We start from the raw sequence: 16,563 nt of genomic DNA on the forward strand, positions 1-16,563 counted from the left end.
GGCTTCCTGGAGGACTGGTTGGAATCAGAACCAAAAAGAGAAGAGCAATAATTAGGCCAGCAGGGACCAGGGTAAGGAGCCCACACCTGCGATTCCAGCGCTCAGGAAACTGAGGCAGGAGGGTTGTAAACTGGAGCCCAGCCCACCCTGGATAACTAGTGGTTTATTTCAAACTATAAAATAAAAAAATAAAAAAGGGTAGGGGCTGGGGATTTAGCTCAGTGGCATAAGCGCCTGCCTTGCAAGCAGGAAACTGTGAGTTCGATCCCTAGTACAGATAAAAAAGAAAAAGACAAAAAAGAAGAAAAGGCTAGCGTGGTGGCTCACACCTGTAATACTAGCACTGAAGAGGCTGAGGTGGGAGTATCCTTGCGAGTTTGAGACCAGCCTGGGCTACAAAGTGAACTCAAGGCCAGCCTGAACTGCATATCGAGACCCCGACTCAAAAAAGACAGAAAAAGGGGCTGGGGGTTTAGCTCAGCGGCATAAGCGCCTGCCTGGCAAGCAGGCAGTCGTGAGTTCGATCCCTGGTACCGATAAAAAGGAAAAAGACAAAAAAAAATATTAAAAAAAAAAAAAGAAAGAAAGAAAGAAAGAAAGAAAGAAAGAAAGAAAGAAAGAAAAGACTGAGGATGTAGCTCAGTGTGAAGGCTCTGGGTTCAATCCGTAGAGGAAAAAGAAAGAAGGAAAGGAAGGAGGACAGAAAAGGAGACAGAAGCTGAAAAGGATGAAGAGTGGGGGTGGAGATGAACAGTGTGTCCCATGCATATAATAGGCCCAAAGGAAACTCACTTGTCGGTGTAACTAATATGGATTTTTAAAAATTAAAATAGGGGCTGGGGATTTAGCTCAGCGGCATAAGCACCTGCCTTGCAAGTGTGGGGTCGTGAGTTCAATCCCTCGTACCAAAAAAGACAAAAAAAAAAAAAAAAAATTTAAAAAGTAACCTAGAGATGACAAAGTACAAGGGGCCTGTGTACAGACTGATTCGAGCACATGGTTTTTCTAAGAGGACACGGACATTAGTGGGTACCGGGATCCTGGTCCTTGGGCGTCTTTAGGGTGGGCTTGGGTGCCCGAAGCAGGAGGAAGCATTTTCCTGGACTTCCGGCTTCAGGAACACTACTAGTGGGAATCTGCCTTGCGTAGCAATCTGGTTTGAAGGAAGGAATGGCTCCCCTATAGGAGGAGGTCAGTCAAAAAATCCCAGGGACGGCGTCTCATTGGTTTGCATTGCACGACGCTGCACCAATCAGAACCTCCCAAGGAATAATTCACAAGTACTCATTGGCTGAGCCCAAAGAGGGAGGACCCGGAAGGAAGGAAGGCCGCCATCCCCAGATTTGCGTGTATGCGTGTGCGTGTGCGTGTGCGTGTGTGTGTTTCTCGAAGCACAAAAAAATGTGCAGATTGGGCTGGGGATTTAGCTCAACGGCATAAGTGCCTGCCTTGCAAGCAGACAGTCGTGAGTTCGATCCCCGGTACCGATAAAGAGGAAAAAGACAAAAAAAAAAAAAAAAAAAAGTGCAGATTATCCCAGTTTTACAACCATATCAGGACTGTACCCTTTCCCCCATTCTGGGTTTGTCTTACATTCTAAAAACTTTCAGTGCCTCTCTGCACCACCCCAAACCCCTTCTTCCTATGCTAGGGAAAATTAGAAATCTTTGACTGCTTTCTTAGGACAGGAATCCCCAACATCCTGCCATGGGTATTCTCAAGGTCCAGTCAGGACAGAGCCAAACCAGGCGCAGCAGACCACTCCTCCCAGCACCCAGAGGATGAGGCAGGAGGGTTTTGAATCTGAGGCCAGGAGGATGGAAGGGCAGGCAGGTCCGCAGGGTGGAGCCTGAAGGATGGAAGCAGAGGTTTCCCACTGCGCTCAAAACCACGCCCCGCAGGCCGAAAACATTCTGTTCATCAAACTGCGTTGTTTTCTCATTTATTAAAAGAATCAAAGAATGGCCGGGGATTTAGCTCAGCAGCATAAGGGCCTGCCCTGCAAGCGCGCTGTCGTGAGTTCGATCCCCGGTACCAAAAAAAAAAAAAAAAAAAAAATCAAAGATTTATTGAACTCCTGCTGTATGCAATGCACTCGAGGGAACCGCAGACAACCCTGGACGCTGAGGGAAGCAGGCTCAGAGGGGATTTGTCGCCTGGTCACACAGTGAGCAAAGACAACAGGCCGGATCCAAACCCGTGCCCACCCGATGCCCAAGCTTGCAGGCGCGTTTCCTAGAGACGGGAACAGCAATGAGGAGCGCTCCAGACGGGCCCTCAGAACCGGGGTCTCCCGCCACCGGGCTACAGGAAGGGACTGTCAGCGGAAAGGTCGGCCTGGCGTCTGACCTCATTGCGCAAATCGCCGGCCTTGGGAGGAAGCTGTGGGCGGGGCCGGGAGAGATGGGTGTGGCCTGGGCGGTGGGCGTAGCCCCAGAACCCACACAGTTCATAGGACCGAGCACCCCACAGCCGGAGCCCGACCTGTAAGTGGGAATCTGAGTCTGGGTGGCGCATGCACAGCAGCTGCCCGGTGTATAGTTAGCGTGCATACCGAGCGTGACCGATGGCCCCAGAAGTCTAGCCTTGTCTGGAGCGCCGTCTGAGCCTGGGCCCATCGGGCCTCTGGTGAAAAGTTCCTGAGAACTGGGAGATCGGTTGTCATGGGAACGACGTTGACAGTCGACAGCTTGGTGGAGGAGGGAAAGCCTATGGGGACAGGTGTTGTGTCACCTCAGACACCAGAGTTTGGTTTCCTCGGCAACAAGGGGGTCTCCCAGCAGCCCAGGGGCCAAGCCAAGAGCCCGGGTGCGCCAGGAGAGGGCGGGGGAGGCACCCTGTTTCCATAGTGACAGCCGCGGAACCAAATGTTGGGTTGCCCTGGGGACAGTTTTGAGGAGTGGGGACAGCCCGAGTAGAAGTATATCCTCTGGAGTGAGGGCTGGTGAGATGGGAAACCTGTGGTATCCATGGTTACAGCGGAGGAGGGACTGGGCGTGACTGGTGAGGGGTGTCACTTTCTGTTGGTGACAGTAAGAAGCCAGGCTGCTGGTCTCCATGACAAGAATCTTACGGGTCGCTGGGACCGAAGGAATGATCTCTTTGGTGACAGCCCTGCAAGGAGCCTTGGGGGGACCGGTCTGCTCCCCATCCAGAGAAATCCCGAGGGGGAGCTGGAGCTCAGCTGCCACTGTCGCCAGCCACTTGGGGGCGTGTCGATCTACTGGTGACTTATAAATAAAAGTGCTCTTCCAAGAGACTGAGGTGGGACTGTCCTCACAGGGGCCGGGAATGCGCTAGTTACCCCGGAAACTTTAGGGCATTCTCAGGGCTCGTGGAAGAGCCCGGTCTGCAGGCCGTGGGGTGGGGGACCCGTGGTCAACTGGGAACCCTGAGGTTTCCGTTTTCTCTCCAGATAGTGGGAGGGGATTCGGTGTACAGCTGATCAAAGGGACACGTTTCCAGTCTCCAGGGAAATGCAGAGGGTGTGTGGCCAGTCGCCAGTCTCGGGGGTCCAGCCACCACGCGACCGAGGTAGCAGTCTGTCTCCAGGGGGCCGAACGAAGAGGGGTAGCCCGCCTTCAAGAAGGTGGTGGCCCTTCTGGAGAAACTGGGGAGAGGGAAATCCACTGTCCCGAAGAGATGGGCTGGGTCTGTATCGAGGGGGCGCCAGGCACCCCATGGGCGCCGTTACTTTCCAAAAGCCCAGAGGGCCTGTGGCCGGGCTTCCGGAGCCCTCGGGGTCGTGGACAGCGTCCAGGGCGCCTTGGGGGGCGTGGCCAGTCAAGGCCACCCCTCCTGCAGGTTCCTAGACGCGCAGCGGGGTCCAGGCCCCAGGGTCACGCGAACCCCCTGCCCAGCCGCCGCCGCCGGCCCAGCCCCAGCCCCAGCCGCCGGGCGCGGGGTCGGGCGCGCCGGGCGCGCGGTAGCAATAGACGCCAAAGAGGCGCCGCGACGCGTCTGGGAAGCCGAGGCTGCGCACGCCAGGCCGGAGACCCCCGCAGCGCGCGCGCGGGTTCACGATGGGGTAGCGCGCGCTGCCGTCGGCCAGCCAGCCCGCGGTGCAGCGGTCCAGCAGCTGCAACTTCCAGGCGGCGAACAGCTGGCCCACTTTGGCCACGTCCGCGCCGCGCGCTGCACAGGCGCGTGCCGCCCCCGCGAAGGGCACAGGCCGTAGAGGCTTCAGAAAGAACACGCGTCCTGCAGGAGACGTAGGAACCTCATGAGGCCCGATCCCCACCCCAGGGGCTCAGGACCCCACCCCTGGCAACCTAAGATTCTCGGGATCTGGGAGCGGCCCCTCCCCCCTGCTGCCTGGGACGCCCCGCCCCCCAGTTTTGGCTAGGGCCGTGTTGCGCCCTGGATCCTCAGGTCGTGGCAGTTGGGGAGTCTGGGTGGGGACGTTGGGGGGGGGCAGGACCTACGCACCCGGAAGGTTGGAGGTGAAGCAGAAGGCGTCGTAGCGCTCCCGGGCATTGTGGCGGTAACCATAGTTGCGCACGCCCCCTTGCGCGACGCCGCCTTCAGGCCCTGCGCTCCCGGGTCCGCCCAGGCCGCCGCAGGGCTCCCGTGGCCTGCTCACGGGGTACTGCACCGAGCCGTCGCGCAGCCAGCCCGCGTTGCACCAGTCCAGGCCGTCGCGCCAGGCCGCATGCAACTGCTCAGCTGACGCCAGAATGCCGTCCTGCTCCGCGCACGCGCGCTTTGCCTCCTCGAAAGTCAGTTTGTAGCGGCCTCCACGCGGGTGGTAGGGGAAGACCACGCCTGGCGGGGTTGCATGGGGTCAGTCATGGATTCACTTGACTCTCCCTTAACGTACTTAATCGTGGCTATCCCTCTTCCGCTGCTGAAAGCCTTTGCTTATGTTCTTTACCCTTTCCAACTCTCAAACTCCTATTCACCCTTCAAAACCCAAATCCCAAACCCCCTACTCCTATATGGTCGTGACATTCCATCAGCACTGAGCCCTCCCCGGGTCCACGGAGACTTGGAATGTCCATGTCCAGTGCAGGATTCCCCTGGACTGGGAGCCCTGGATTATTGTATCCCAGAGTGAAGGGCCCTTTGGCCTGACAGCACTGGCTAAGGAAGGACCCCTTGGTTTCCCTAACGCTTTAGTTTTTTTGTTTGGTACCGGGGATCAAACGACCGCGCACTTTCAAAGCAGGCGCTTATGCCACTCAGCTAAATCCTCAGCCCAACGCTTCAGTTTTATGCCTCTGAACTTCAGAGCGGAGCGTGGAGTCAGTGGAAGAGCTCAGCACACTCAGAAGGTGGCAGGGAGCCGGGAAGACAACTGGCCCGACAGCCAGGAGCTGAGCTCTGGGCGCATCATTAGCAGACGCCCCTCAAGCGCAAGGCTGCCCCTCCTTGTGCTCATCGCCACAGGCCGGTAATAGCTATCTCTCGTGGGGTTCTTGGAAAATTAAATGAGCGACTCCAGAGAGCTCTTCACCTTAAGTGGCTGGCACAGAAAACGCCTAATGAAGAAGTGCTCCTGCTATTACCGCCGCTATACCTCCTTTGCTGCCGCCACCCAGAGGCAAACCAGGTGGGAGGGAACCTTTCAGCCGGAGACCACGCCACCAAGCACCAGGCCGACCAATCACAGCAGCCCGACACCTAGCTACAATGATTGGCTCTGAGCTGAGCACGTGACCCAAACTAGCCCAATGCGAGACAACTCTGGGACTAGTCTTTGATCCTAGAAACTTAGGATCAAACTTAGCTAACTCGTGAGGGTGGCATTCTGGTGTTATGATCGGGAAGCTTTTGGGTTCCGGAAGGGGAAACCTGCCTGGGAAAAGCCATCCGGGAAGCAGAGGTGAGGAATGCATTCCGACATAATACGAATGCCTGGATCTTAACCTGCTCGGGGCTTCTCAACGTCTCCTTCCTTACTGCTGACACTGGATGCCTTGTTCTTCCTGTGGGGGCGGTGCTGTGTCTTGGAGAACGTTTAGCAGCACCCAAGGTCCCTCCCCGCTCCATGCCAGCGGACCACCTCCAAGTAGAGCACCTACAGTGTCTCCAGACCGTGCTGCAGTCTATGGGGGACAGCGTTACCCCCCTCATAACCATTGCCCTGCCTCACAAACTCTTTCATTTTTGTTTGCCTTTTATGAGACAGGTTCTCATTATGTAGTCCAGGCTGGCCTCACACTCACAGAAGTCTTCCTGCCTCAGCTTCCTGGGTGCAGGGATTACAGGTGTGTGCCACCATGCCTGGCTAAAATCTCTAAATTCCTTTAAGCCCATTTGATTTGGTTTCTGGTCCTTGTAGTCCCCTTCCCTGAGATGTAAGCCCCATTGTGCCCATGGGCTGGTCACCTTCCAGGTCTAGTTTGACCATGCCGGCGTCATCTTCCAGCTCGTTGGTGACCTCACACTCGTAGCGCCCGTAGTCCTGCAGGGTGACGTTTCGCAGAACCAGAGACGCGTCCCCAGGCCCATCGTTCTGCAGCTCAGCCCGCCCGCGGTAGCTGCCAAATGCCCGGTGCTGGGGCCCCAGCGCCACGAAGACATCGATGAAGGCCAACGGGTCCACCACCTTCGTCCACTTGAGGCGGACGCCGTCGTGTCCGTGGGCGGCCGCTTCGTAGTGGTAGCGACAGGGCAAGACGATGGTGCCACCCCGGTGGCTGACCACCTGCCCGGGGGCCGTCTGCACCACCACGGAGCCCGACTCCCCCTCTGCGGGGGACCAAGGTGGGGGTCAGAGGGGGGCCTGGGGCGGGCGAGGGAGCCAGAGAGGGGATATGGGGAGCTCAGGCGGGGTCCAATGGAGAGAGCCCGGGGACCTTAGCCATCAGCGATACCCTCCCCCCGTGCCCCTCTCCGCAGCTCACTGGCCACCTTGGGCCACCAAAACTCACCGAGCACGTGCACCACCTTCTTGCGGCCGCGCTGCGCCCCCACGGGTGCCGAGAGCAGCAGGAGGCCCCAGGCCGCGGCCCAGAGCACGCGGGCTCCGAGAGCCGCCGGAGCGCGCACCTGCGGGCGCACGGCGCTCAGTCCGCCGGCAGCCGCCCCTCGGTGCAGAGGACCGGCTCCCTGGCCTGTCAGACCCGTGGACGGGATGGGCGTACTTCCCGTGCAAGGCGCCCCCACGGCCAGGTTCCCGAGGTCTCCATCCCGGCCCCTTTCTAGGACTTCGTGCCCTCTCCATTCTGCGCTCTGCGCGCGCCCGGCCCGGCCTCCCCGACACCTGCGCCGTCCCCGTCGACCCGGTCCCCAGCGCGGTAGCTCCGAGCTCCGCCTTCCCCGCGCAACAGCCCGGCTCGGAGGGGGCGGGGAGCGGAGCTGGGGCGAGCGGCAGCAAGGTTATCCGTGCGCCAGGAGACTGCAGCAAACGGGCCGGAGCCGGGGGAACCGGGACAGAGAGCCAGAGAGGGACAGAGACTTAGACAGAGGGCAGCGCAAGGGCGAGGGAGACAAATGGGGGCGGAGGGACAGGGAAGTCCAGAGCCCACCCCACCCCACCCCCAAAACGGAGAGAAAATTAGGAGACCGAGAGGCAGCGCGCCAGAAAAAGAGCTGCAAGAGAGTGCGACAGGGAACAGACAAGGGGCTGAGCAGAGACACAGAAGCCCAGACCAGGCACCAGGCCCCTCCTGCGCTCACCATCCTGCCCGCGCCCGCAGCGGCCCCGCGTCCCGACCGCGCTCCCCGCCGCGCCCGAAGGACTGGGCAGCTGCCTGCGGGCGGCCGCGCAATCCTGGCGTCTGCCTGCAAGGGGAGGAGGGAGCAGGGGGGCGGGGTGTTAAAGGGGACGCAGAGGCTCGCGCTCCGCAGAGCGGCGGCGCGGGGGGGGGGGGCGGGGGGGGGGACTGGGCGCCCGGGCATCCGCAAGGAGGGAAAACCAGACCGCTCCGAACTCCGCGTGCACAGCCGCATCTGTGAGCTTGCTGGCTGACTTTGGGTCGCCGGAGGAAACTCCCTGGGCCCCAGTTTGGCCATTTTTAAATTGAAACAGGAGGGCCCAGGTTGTCTCTCAGCGGCACGGAATCTGCCTGACAAGCGCGAGGGTTGAGTTCCATTCCTGGTATGGAGAAAATAAATAAATAAATAAATAAATAAATAAATAAATAAATACAAGGAGGCTTGGCAGGGCCTGGAGTCTTGTATGTTGCATAACCTGTCCGGGCGAGGAGGACTCAGTGACTTCTTTATGGGACTTGAGTCCAGCAAGCCCCTGGAGGAGTGAGAGCCCCCAATAATCGCTCTGCGGCTTAGGGATCAGAGGAGGATGTGCCTCTCTGACTGTGGGATGGGGACACGTTTGTCTCCCTGGGAGGCAGAGCATTGCTAGCCCCCAACAGGTACCGGTTGGTTAGTGCTGGAAGGTGGCAAGGTGCAGAGAGAAGCCGGGGGCTGGCCCTGACCCCTTCGCCCAGTCCCACAGGTTGCAAACCTGTTCGGTGGCAGGGCATGGGATGTGCAAGGCCCTGGGTTTGATCCCTAGTGCTGAAGAAAGGAAAAAGGACTCTAGAATCACCACAAGGGGAATGGTTAGCACTTCTCTGAATCCCTGGGCTGTCTCCCTAGCTTCAGTTTCCCCTGAAATGGGCTCACATCAGCCACCAGCAGAAGCACTCGGGCTCTGCAGTGTGGCCAGCTGGGGCTTAGTCCCTAGCTAGGCTGAGCCCAGATGTGACCTTTGACCAGGCTCTTCATCCCTTGCAACCTCTGTTTCCCCATCTGGAATATGGGCTGCGACCCAGCCTGTAGTAATGGAGGTTAGTACTGAGCATGGTGCACTGTGCTTATTAATTTTGCCATACTATTAGTTATAGTGTAGTTGATAGGCCGAGTAATGACTCTTTTTTTTCCCCCAAGTACTGATGCTTGAAGCCAGAGCCTTCATATTAGGCTATACACCTCCAGCCCTTTTTCTGTTTCTTTTACCTGTTACCCAGGGTAAGCTGGAACTTGTGATCCTCCTGCCTCAGCCTCCCAGAGCATAGTATATGTGACCGTTTCCCCCCAGCATGGGGGATGGAACCCAGAGCCTCACTCATCCTAGGTATGTACTCCCCACTGAGCACCCCAGTCCTGCCCCCTTTTTGTCTTTTTGACACAGGATCTCACTATGTAATTCAGGCTGGCCTTGAACTTACTCTGTAGCCCAGGCTGGTCTCAAACTCCCAACAATCCTCCTGCCTCAGCCTCCCAAGTGCTGGTATGACAGGCATGCACCACCATACCCAGTTTTGATTTGATTTTGAGGCAGGGTTTTTGCTAGTACTGTGCAGGTTGTCCTCAAACTTGTGATTCTCTTGTCTTGGCCTGGCTGGTAGCTAGGTTATAGGCATGTGTCACCATCACCAGCACAGCAGTGACTTTCTTCTCCTGATTGTGACTCCAGGCAGGTCTCTTGTTTCTCTGAGCCTCAGTTTCCCCCAGCTGGAAGGCGGAGCTGTCCATACCAACCAGAAGCCAACTTCTGCTGCCTGGTACTCAGCCTTCCAATGGCGACCACACACTTTGTGTGGTTCAGGAAGAGTGGTCCTCGCCCTGGCACTCTGAACACTCAGGCAGTGACATTTTAGTCGCCAAAAGAGTTTTTATTAAAAGGCTCTTTGAGGGGGATGATAGGTAAATCCTAGGCCCTGTGGTCCTTGGGTTTGAACAAGACAAACCCCTTCCACGTTGGTATTTTGAGACATGTACTTTTCTTTAGGTGGCCCAGGCTGGCCTCAAACTCACAGAGATCCTCCTGCCTCAGCCTCCTGAGTGCTGGGAGCACAGGCATTTGCATCCATGCTGGACTTCAGTAAGGCTGTCTTTCCAAGATCCCTGGCTGTGGGTGTCCCATTCCACCCACCAGCCTGAAACCACCACAGCCAGAAGACCTCTGGCAAAGTTCATCCTGCTGCTAAAGTGCACCCTGGTTCTGGCACAGTGCCTGTGAACAGTGTCCTGGGCTGGTGAGGCCCTCACTGCTGCTTCTTGGCGCCTGGGGGCGTTGGTGGTGGCTGCAGGAAGAAGGTGGGTCGCAGCAGGCAGCGGTAGGCCAACAGGTGCGGGCCGAGGGCGTAGAACAGGTTGGAGAGGAAGACACAAGCCCAGGAATCTTCGGGCACGCGGTAAGTGAAGGGCGTGCGCAGGTGTGAGGACGCGCCCATGTGTGAGAACTGCGCCTGCACAGGCAGGGAGGCCAGTGTCTGGAAGGCGTAGGGGGACTGGGGTAGGACCCCCTTTCTCATCTTCCTGACTGAGGTGCTCACTGTGCTCTCTCCCTGGGGAGCTCAGGCCCTTCTTCTGACCCAGTTCAGGTCCTCCTCCCAAACTCGGGGACATGCATCCTGGCCCCTGACTCCCATAGGACTCTTCCCATCGGGAACCCAGCTCTGACTGGGTCCTCCACTGCCCTGAGCCTCCCATGGCCCCCATCCCAGCCCCTGCCCTCGGTCAAGGCCTCGGCTCCGATCTGCCCGTCACGCATGGCACTGCCTTTACCTGCTTTGGGGTCCTGCCAAGTCATCATCCTCCCTGTGCCTGTCCTGTGCTCCCCTACTCCCGAATGCCCTTTCTGACCTGGAGAACTCCTTTAGGTACAGCAGAACCCTAAAATTCACAGGGGTTGCTTTCCTAGCACACCTATGAATTATGAAAAAACTGCAGATCCCAATATGGTCAGAAAATGCCTACACAGGCCTATTTTTGTAGTTTAAACCCTAAATAATGCTGAGTCTCCTGTGGTTATGGAATTCAATTGGATAAAGTCCTGTGTTAACAAAACCTTAGGGAGTTGGGGATTTAGCCCAGCGGCATAAGCGCACGCCTTGCAAGCAGGCAGTTGTGAGTTTGATCCCCGGTACTGATAAAAAGGAAAAAGGCAAAAAAACCTTAGAAGGTGCATGGTGTTTTGGTGGCACTGTAGGGACCTCAAGGCTTTAGGAGGAATAAAATGGAGAACACTACAGATAGGTACATGCAGTGCAGTGCCCTGCAAGGATGCAGGATGCAGGGGCATCTGCCGAGATGGGCCACAGGGCAGCAACCAATCAGCAGCCAGGAGAACTGAACAACACTCTCAGATTGGCTGCTTGTAAACTTCCCGCCAAAAACACAATTGCATCGGATATTTGCAGTTTCTGCGAAATTTTGGAAGCTTCTGAAAACAGTTATTAGTGAGGTTCCAGGGAGAAACCTTCGAGTGCCTGAGAACTCTGAGTGGTGACTTTGAGGAGGTGTACTGTGCCTCAGGCCCTTGCTGCATGCAAGGGAACTGTGCACCTTCTGAGATGCCCTGCTGCCCCTGAACCCCTTCCTCTTGAGAGTTGGAGGGGGATTCTGGGGCACCAGGCCTGTGGCTGCCCAGGATGGGCACAATGCGTGCCCACATGGCACCTGTCTCCTTACCTGGCCAATGGCTCCAGCGAACACCAGGGCCCAGTCGGGCAGCCAGGAGCATCCCGGGAACAAGAGGGCATAGGTGGCCAGGCCGTAGAAAGGCAGGCCGTAGAACAGGTACATCAGCATCTGGTGGTTGGGACCATGGCCTGTGAGAGGAGCTGGGGCCCCTGGACCTCGCCCATTCACCCATGACCCTGGCCTGGCCAATCCAAATACTCCAGAGCCATGGCCCCTGCTTGGGCTGGGCCAAGCAGAGCTGGCTTTGGAGCCAGCCTCTGGGGTAATGATGAGGGTTCATTTTCTCTGTGGTGGTGGAGTGGGGTTTATGGAAAGCTTGAGCCGCCTCTGCCACTGCCGAAAGGAGCCAGGCAAAGACGATAGGGTCCGGATGTAACATTATGTTGGGGCACCTGGAGCCACCATACCTGAAGACTGCCTACTTCTGCGGTAAGACAACGCATTCCACACGTGCTGCTGCCTGTGTGACCTGACCTTCTGGCACCTGCTTCCAAAGACCTGGGCGGGACCTCGACTTTATCTGTCCAGCCGTGCTCTTACCTGCACCTTGGGGTAGGCCACAGGGTCCCGCAGGTATGGCTCGTACTGATAGATGTAGACAAAGCAGGAGTCTGTGGGGCAGTCAAGCACGACCTGGGGCGGGCAGATGGAACCCAAACACCTTCCTCAAGCACCCCTCTTCCGGCAAGCTGCCTTGCCCCCGCATCCCAGCCAGGCCATATTTTTTGGTCTGAGTATTCTAGTCTTAGCTGTCTATCTCTGTCTGGGGACCCTAGCTGTGTCCATCCGGCCACCCTCACCTTGTCCATCTGGGGATCCTAGCTGTGTCCATCCTGAGATTCACAGAGAAGGATGAGAGACAGCTACAGGAACAGGGCTTTGTTATGGGAGCCTCGGGTCAGACTGGATGGTGAACTTCCTTGGATGATGGGACGGGACGGTGGTCTTTTTCTATCCCAAAAGGGCAAGCGGGGAGGCTGCGGAGCAGACTCACCAGGCCTCGAAAGAGGGTGAAGGACACAGCCAGGATGAGGTAGACGACGAGCGCCAGGTCGGCCGGGCGCTGCAGGAGCCCCTTTCTCTGCTCCTCCTGCACCTGCTCCCCGGGAGAACCAGACACTGTGTGCACCATCCAGAGCCAGCAGGCCTGGGGAAAGTTCTTCCTCCCATGGATGAGGGGTCTTTGCTCCAACACGGCTCATGTACAGCCAGTGAGGGAGACATGGCACTCACCAGGTTGGCAGGAGAGTAGGATGGTGCCCGGGGCTGGCTGAAGATCCGCAGGCCAGCCCAGCATGGAAGCAGCATGTAGGGGATGACCAGGAGGAAGGCGGGCCTAATCTCGGAGCTGTATTTGCCTGTCATGGTGGAGAGACATCTTGATTCATACATGCCATCTTTGCTCCTGCTCTGTCACTTCTGTGGCTCCCCAGTGCCCACAAATGATGTCCATGCTCTGCGGCCTGGCCTGCCTCAGTTTACCTGCAGTTTACCTAGATCCTATACTCCAGGAGTGTCTTCCTTCCCATGAGCACACTTGTGTGCTTTCCTTGCTGAGCTCTGCCACGCTGTCCCCATGATCAGACTGTCGTCTCTGCCGTACCTCCCAATACTCACTTACATAGCTTCCTTCTGCTCTGCCCATCCTAAAATAGCCTCTTGGTGTCTGCATTCTGGGCGAGACCCTGGGAGGAGCTGGAATCACCCTGGGCGTCCCCCTGCCTCCAAGAGGCCACAGGGAGGCCACTGGCTGAAGACAGAAGGGACCTGTAGGTACTGGGGAGGTGTGTGGGGGTCCAGTGTGGGGGGTCTGGTGCAGGGATGGGGCTCCCCTTGGCTGGTCCTTACCAAGGACGTTTCCCGAGAGAAACACCAGGGTGCTCATGGTGAAGGAGCCCAGCCAGTAGAGCCCAAGGTTCCGGTACTGCTTCCTGGGCCAGGAAAGCAAGGGTGACTACGTGGTACCTGTCCCCCAGTGTCAGAGCCAGCCGAGACAGAGACTCCCCTGGCCCCCCAACTTCGGGCCCCTCTCAATCCTGTTCAGGGAGGCAAGGCCGACGGGGTGACAGCGGCTTCGCAGGGACAGCGTGGGTAGCAGCCACGCGGCCACCACCCTCACGCTTGCCCACAGCTGTCACCTGTGGCAGATGGCGCCTGCCATGGCCAGGTAGAGCAGATAGTGCACGGTGCCGTCCCAGTAGCAGATGAAGATCCCATGTGCGGTGCGCAGGTACGGCTCGGCCTGGGGCAGAGGCGAGGCTCAGACACCCAGGGCCACGGGGACAGCCCGGCTGCCCACCTGCCACCTACCTCCCTGGTGTAGAACTCTGTGAAGCCCTCCACGTAGCCGTCCTCTTCCAGGGCGATGACTAGGTCCACCACCGAGGTGAAGGCCAAGACCGCGAAGACTGCGGGAGAATGGGCGGGGCCTATGGTGGGCGGGGAAAACCGCGGGAGGGGCCTAGCCGCATGTGGGTGGGGCTGAGACCCCAGGGAGTTAAGGATGGAGCATGCGCAGCTCAGGTCGGGCGCGAAGGGGTGAGGCTTGAAATAGGAGATTTAGCAAGAGGTTCCCAGTGCAGTGGCTGTCCCCACCGCCAGTCCCATGGAGGAGGCACGGCTCCGGCTCTGAGGCTAATTGAGGCTCCTCGATCTCATGGAGGGGTGCCCGTCTCCCCAGTGTAACAGGAGCCCTTTGAGGCGCCCAGCAGATGCAGGAGCCGTGCCCCGGCCACAGGTCTGCGGGTGGAGGCCCTTGCCGGGGCAGCCGCCTCTCCACCTCTCCCGGGGCTCACCAGCGTAGAGTGGATCGTAGGTGATCTCGCCGCGGGACAAGCTGTAGATGGACACGAACAGCAGGCCCAGGATCAAGCCGCTCATCAGGGCCACCCACAGGGGGCTGGGGAGGGGGAGCCACATCAGGGAGGCCAGGCCTGCGCTGGGGCCTCCGCCTCTCTCCCTGCTGGAGATACAGACTCCATCTGTTCTCAGCAGTGCAGCTTTCTGGAGAGGTCCCCTTTCTCCATCTGTGCTCCCCCTCCTGCTTTGTTTCTTTTTAAGACGGGGTCTCCTTTTGTTGTCCTGGCTGGCCTCCAACTCGCAGCGATCCTCTTGCCTCAGCCTCCCCAGTGCTGGGATGACAGGCACGTGCCACCACACTGGATTTTCTTTCTCTTTTATTTGGTGGTGCTGAGGAATAAACCCAGGACCTTGCCGGCATTAAGCACATTTTCTACCACTGAGCTACATTCCTGGTCCCCACAAAATTTCTGTTTGGTAAACTACTCATGCTTCATGGCCCATCTACTTTGTTTCTTCTCCAGGAAGTCCTACTTGACTCCCTAGAAAGAACCGTTTCCCCTGGGACTAGGTATGGAGGGGCTCCCCAACACCTCTGCTGTACCTTGCTGCCCCAAGCCCCTGTGCAGCCCAGCTTTGGCCCCAGGCCTGAGGGTCTCCAGGGCTTGGCATTGTACATATCTCTGTTTGAGGCTCCCAGCTCCTCTTAGTGAAAGTCCAAATGGATTGCACCTGTGCCTGTGCACATCTGCTCCATCACCCTGATAAGACAGGTGAGTCTGGCACACAGGTGACAGCATCGGCGGGAGACCAAAGTCCAGAGAGGACAAGGGCCTGTCCATCAATCTTCTCATCTTCTCATAAACCCCTTTGTTTCCCCATCTCCATCCCAGGCCTTTCTGACCACCATCGACAACCACAGCCGTTAGATGGGAGAGTGGCTCCATTCCTGGCCTGCAACCCTAACCCGAAGTCCCGGGGTGAGACAAGGATGACGGCCACCACACAGATGGAAAAATCGAGGCGCCTGGGCAGCCTGGCTCACCCAGGTCCAGGTAACTGGCAGGAAGCAACACCCCGGGCCCAGACCCAGGGCAGACTACCCGGCATGAGGGCCTGGGAGTGACGGGGCTGTGATGGGAGTGACAGTGCCCGAGCGGTTAGGCCTGCATAGGGGAAACCAAGTCTAGGCCTGAGCTGGCCCTGAGCGGAAAGCCAGCCTCGGCCTGGCAGTCAGAGAGGAGACAATACTTTGACCCTGTGCGACTTTGGAACCTACAGAAGCTGGGGTGCATCCCTGGGAGACCCAAAACGTTCGGCAGCCCTGCTATGTGTTGCTCCTAACCTCCCCAAGTGTCTCCGCCCCCGACCCCGCCCGCGCCCCCTCCAGGCGCCAGGCCTCCCCGCACGTACTGCGACAGCGCTGAGATGAGGCTGAGCGCATAGGACAGCGGGAGAGCGCTGAGTGACAGCGCCGCGACCTTGCCGGCCAACAGCGGGAGCTCCATGGCAGCTGTACAGCGTTCAGCTCCCGGGGACAGTGCGGCCCGCCAGGGTGGCCGCGGATCCGCCCCGCGCAAAGGTCGCCCCACGCTTGGGCCCTGTGCCCAGCGCGTTCCTGGGGCACAGAAGAGGCCCCTCCCCGGCCCGGCCCGGCCCGCCCCGCGGCAGGACCTCAGTTTCCCACTCTATCAGAGGCCGGCGGGCGCTCGTACTCAGAGGTTGGGGCTGCACCCCAAGGTACCAGAATATGCACTCCGGGCTTCTTCCAGACTGTGGGTAGGATCAGAGTGCGCTTGTGCCTCCTTCGTGGTGACAAAGTGGCAACCCCAACCCCGACCTCCAAGGGGTTTTTGGGGAGTGCTGGGCTTTGGACCCAGAATTTCTTTTGTCTTTTTCATTTTTATTGGTACCAGGGATCGAACTCACGACTGCCTGCTTTGCAAGGCAGGCGATTATGCCGCTGACCTAAATCCCCAGCCCCAAGGGACCCAGAATTTCATGCGTGGGCCTTTCCATTTGTGCCACGTGCCAGGGTCCAGCGCTGGTGAGGGACTTGGTGTTTAGGCAGCGGTCTGCCCCCCCCACACACACACCGCGGCATGAGAGGGGCTGGACGGGGGCCTTGAGGATGGCAGGTCTGATGGAATCCGCAGGGGACCGGAAAGAGCGGCAGGCCTGGCCACGCGGGGGTTGTAAGATAGCAGTGTGCCCCAGGCAGGTGCTGGGGGCTGCGCAGGAAGCAGGGCCACTGTATTACTCCTCCAGCTTGCATCAAGTCTCTGCTTCCCACCCTTGGTCCCCTCTTCATGCCATTGCTGGCCAGGTCCAGGTCTGAGTTACACCAACAGGGTCTCGGACCCAGCAATGACTCTGTCCAGGCAT

At 58.4% G+C, this 16,563-nt stretch overlaps 2 protein-coding genes across 5 annotated transcripts; both read right to left on the reverse strand.

Annotated features, from left to right (window-relative positions):
* Nucleotides 1–1,926: 1,926 nt before the first annotated feature.
* Hapln4 (hyaluronan and proteoglycan link protein 4) lies at nucleotides 1,927–8,089 on the reverse strand. The gene is made up of 5 exons (XM_063228034.1): nucleotides 7,624–8,089; nucleotides 6,876–6,993; nucleotides 6,331–6,693; nucleotides 4,429–4,764; nucleotides 1,927–4,200 (listed from the first exon to the last, which is right to left on the reverse strand). Exons 1-5 carry the CDS (start codon nucleotides 7,957–7,959, stop codon nucleotides 3,809–3,811), a joined length of 1,545 nt encoding a protein of 514 aa, XP_063084104.1. The 5' UTR covers nucleotides 7,960–8,089; the 3' UTR covers nucleotides 1,927–3,808.
* Nucleotides 8,090–9,545: 1,456 nt separating this feature from the next.
* On the reverse strand, nucleotides 9,546–15,750 carry Tm6sf2 (transmembrane 6 superfamily member 2). 4 transcript variants are annotated; one of them, XM_023563064.2, is made up of 10 exons: nucleotides 15,592–15,750; nucleotides 14,175–14,278; nucleotides 13,690–13,787; nucleotides 13,518–13,621; nucleotides 13,228–13,310; nucleotides 12,613–12,737; nucleotides 12,374–12,478; nucleotides 11,920–12,012; nucleotides 11,368–11,487; nucleotides 9,546–10,142 (listed from the first exon to the last, which is right to left on the reverse strand). In XM_023563064.2, the coding sequence occupies exons 1-10, from the start codon at nucleotides 15,684–15,686 to the stop codon at nucleotides 9,939–9,941; spliced, it is 1,131 nt and encodes a 376-aa protein (XP_023418832.1). In that variant the 5' UTR covers nucleotides 15,687–15,750; the 3' UTR covers nucleotides 9,546–9,938. The 4 variants fall into 4 exon arrangements, with proteins under 4 accessions (XP_023418832.1, XP_003465252.1, XP_063084119.1 ...); XM_003465204.3 differs by having other exon boundaries at nucleotides 12,374–12,475; nucleotides 15,592–15,749; XM_063228049.1 differs by having other exon boundaries at nucleotides 14,175–14,341; nucleotides 15,592–15,740.
* Between the last annotated feature and the right edge of the window lie 813 nt (nucleotides 15,751–16,563).

The sequence above is a fragment of the Cavia porcellus genome, unplaced genomic scaffold, assembly GCF_034190915.1.
Source record: "Cavia porcellus strain 051 isolate PalLab524CR breed Dunkin Hartley unplaced genomic scaffold, mCavPor4.1 scaffold_17, whole genome shotgun sequence".
Taxonomy (NCBI): Eukaryota; Metazoa; Chordata; class Mammalia; order Rodentia; family Caviidae; genus Cavia; species Cavia porcellus.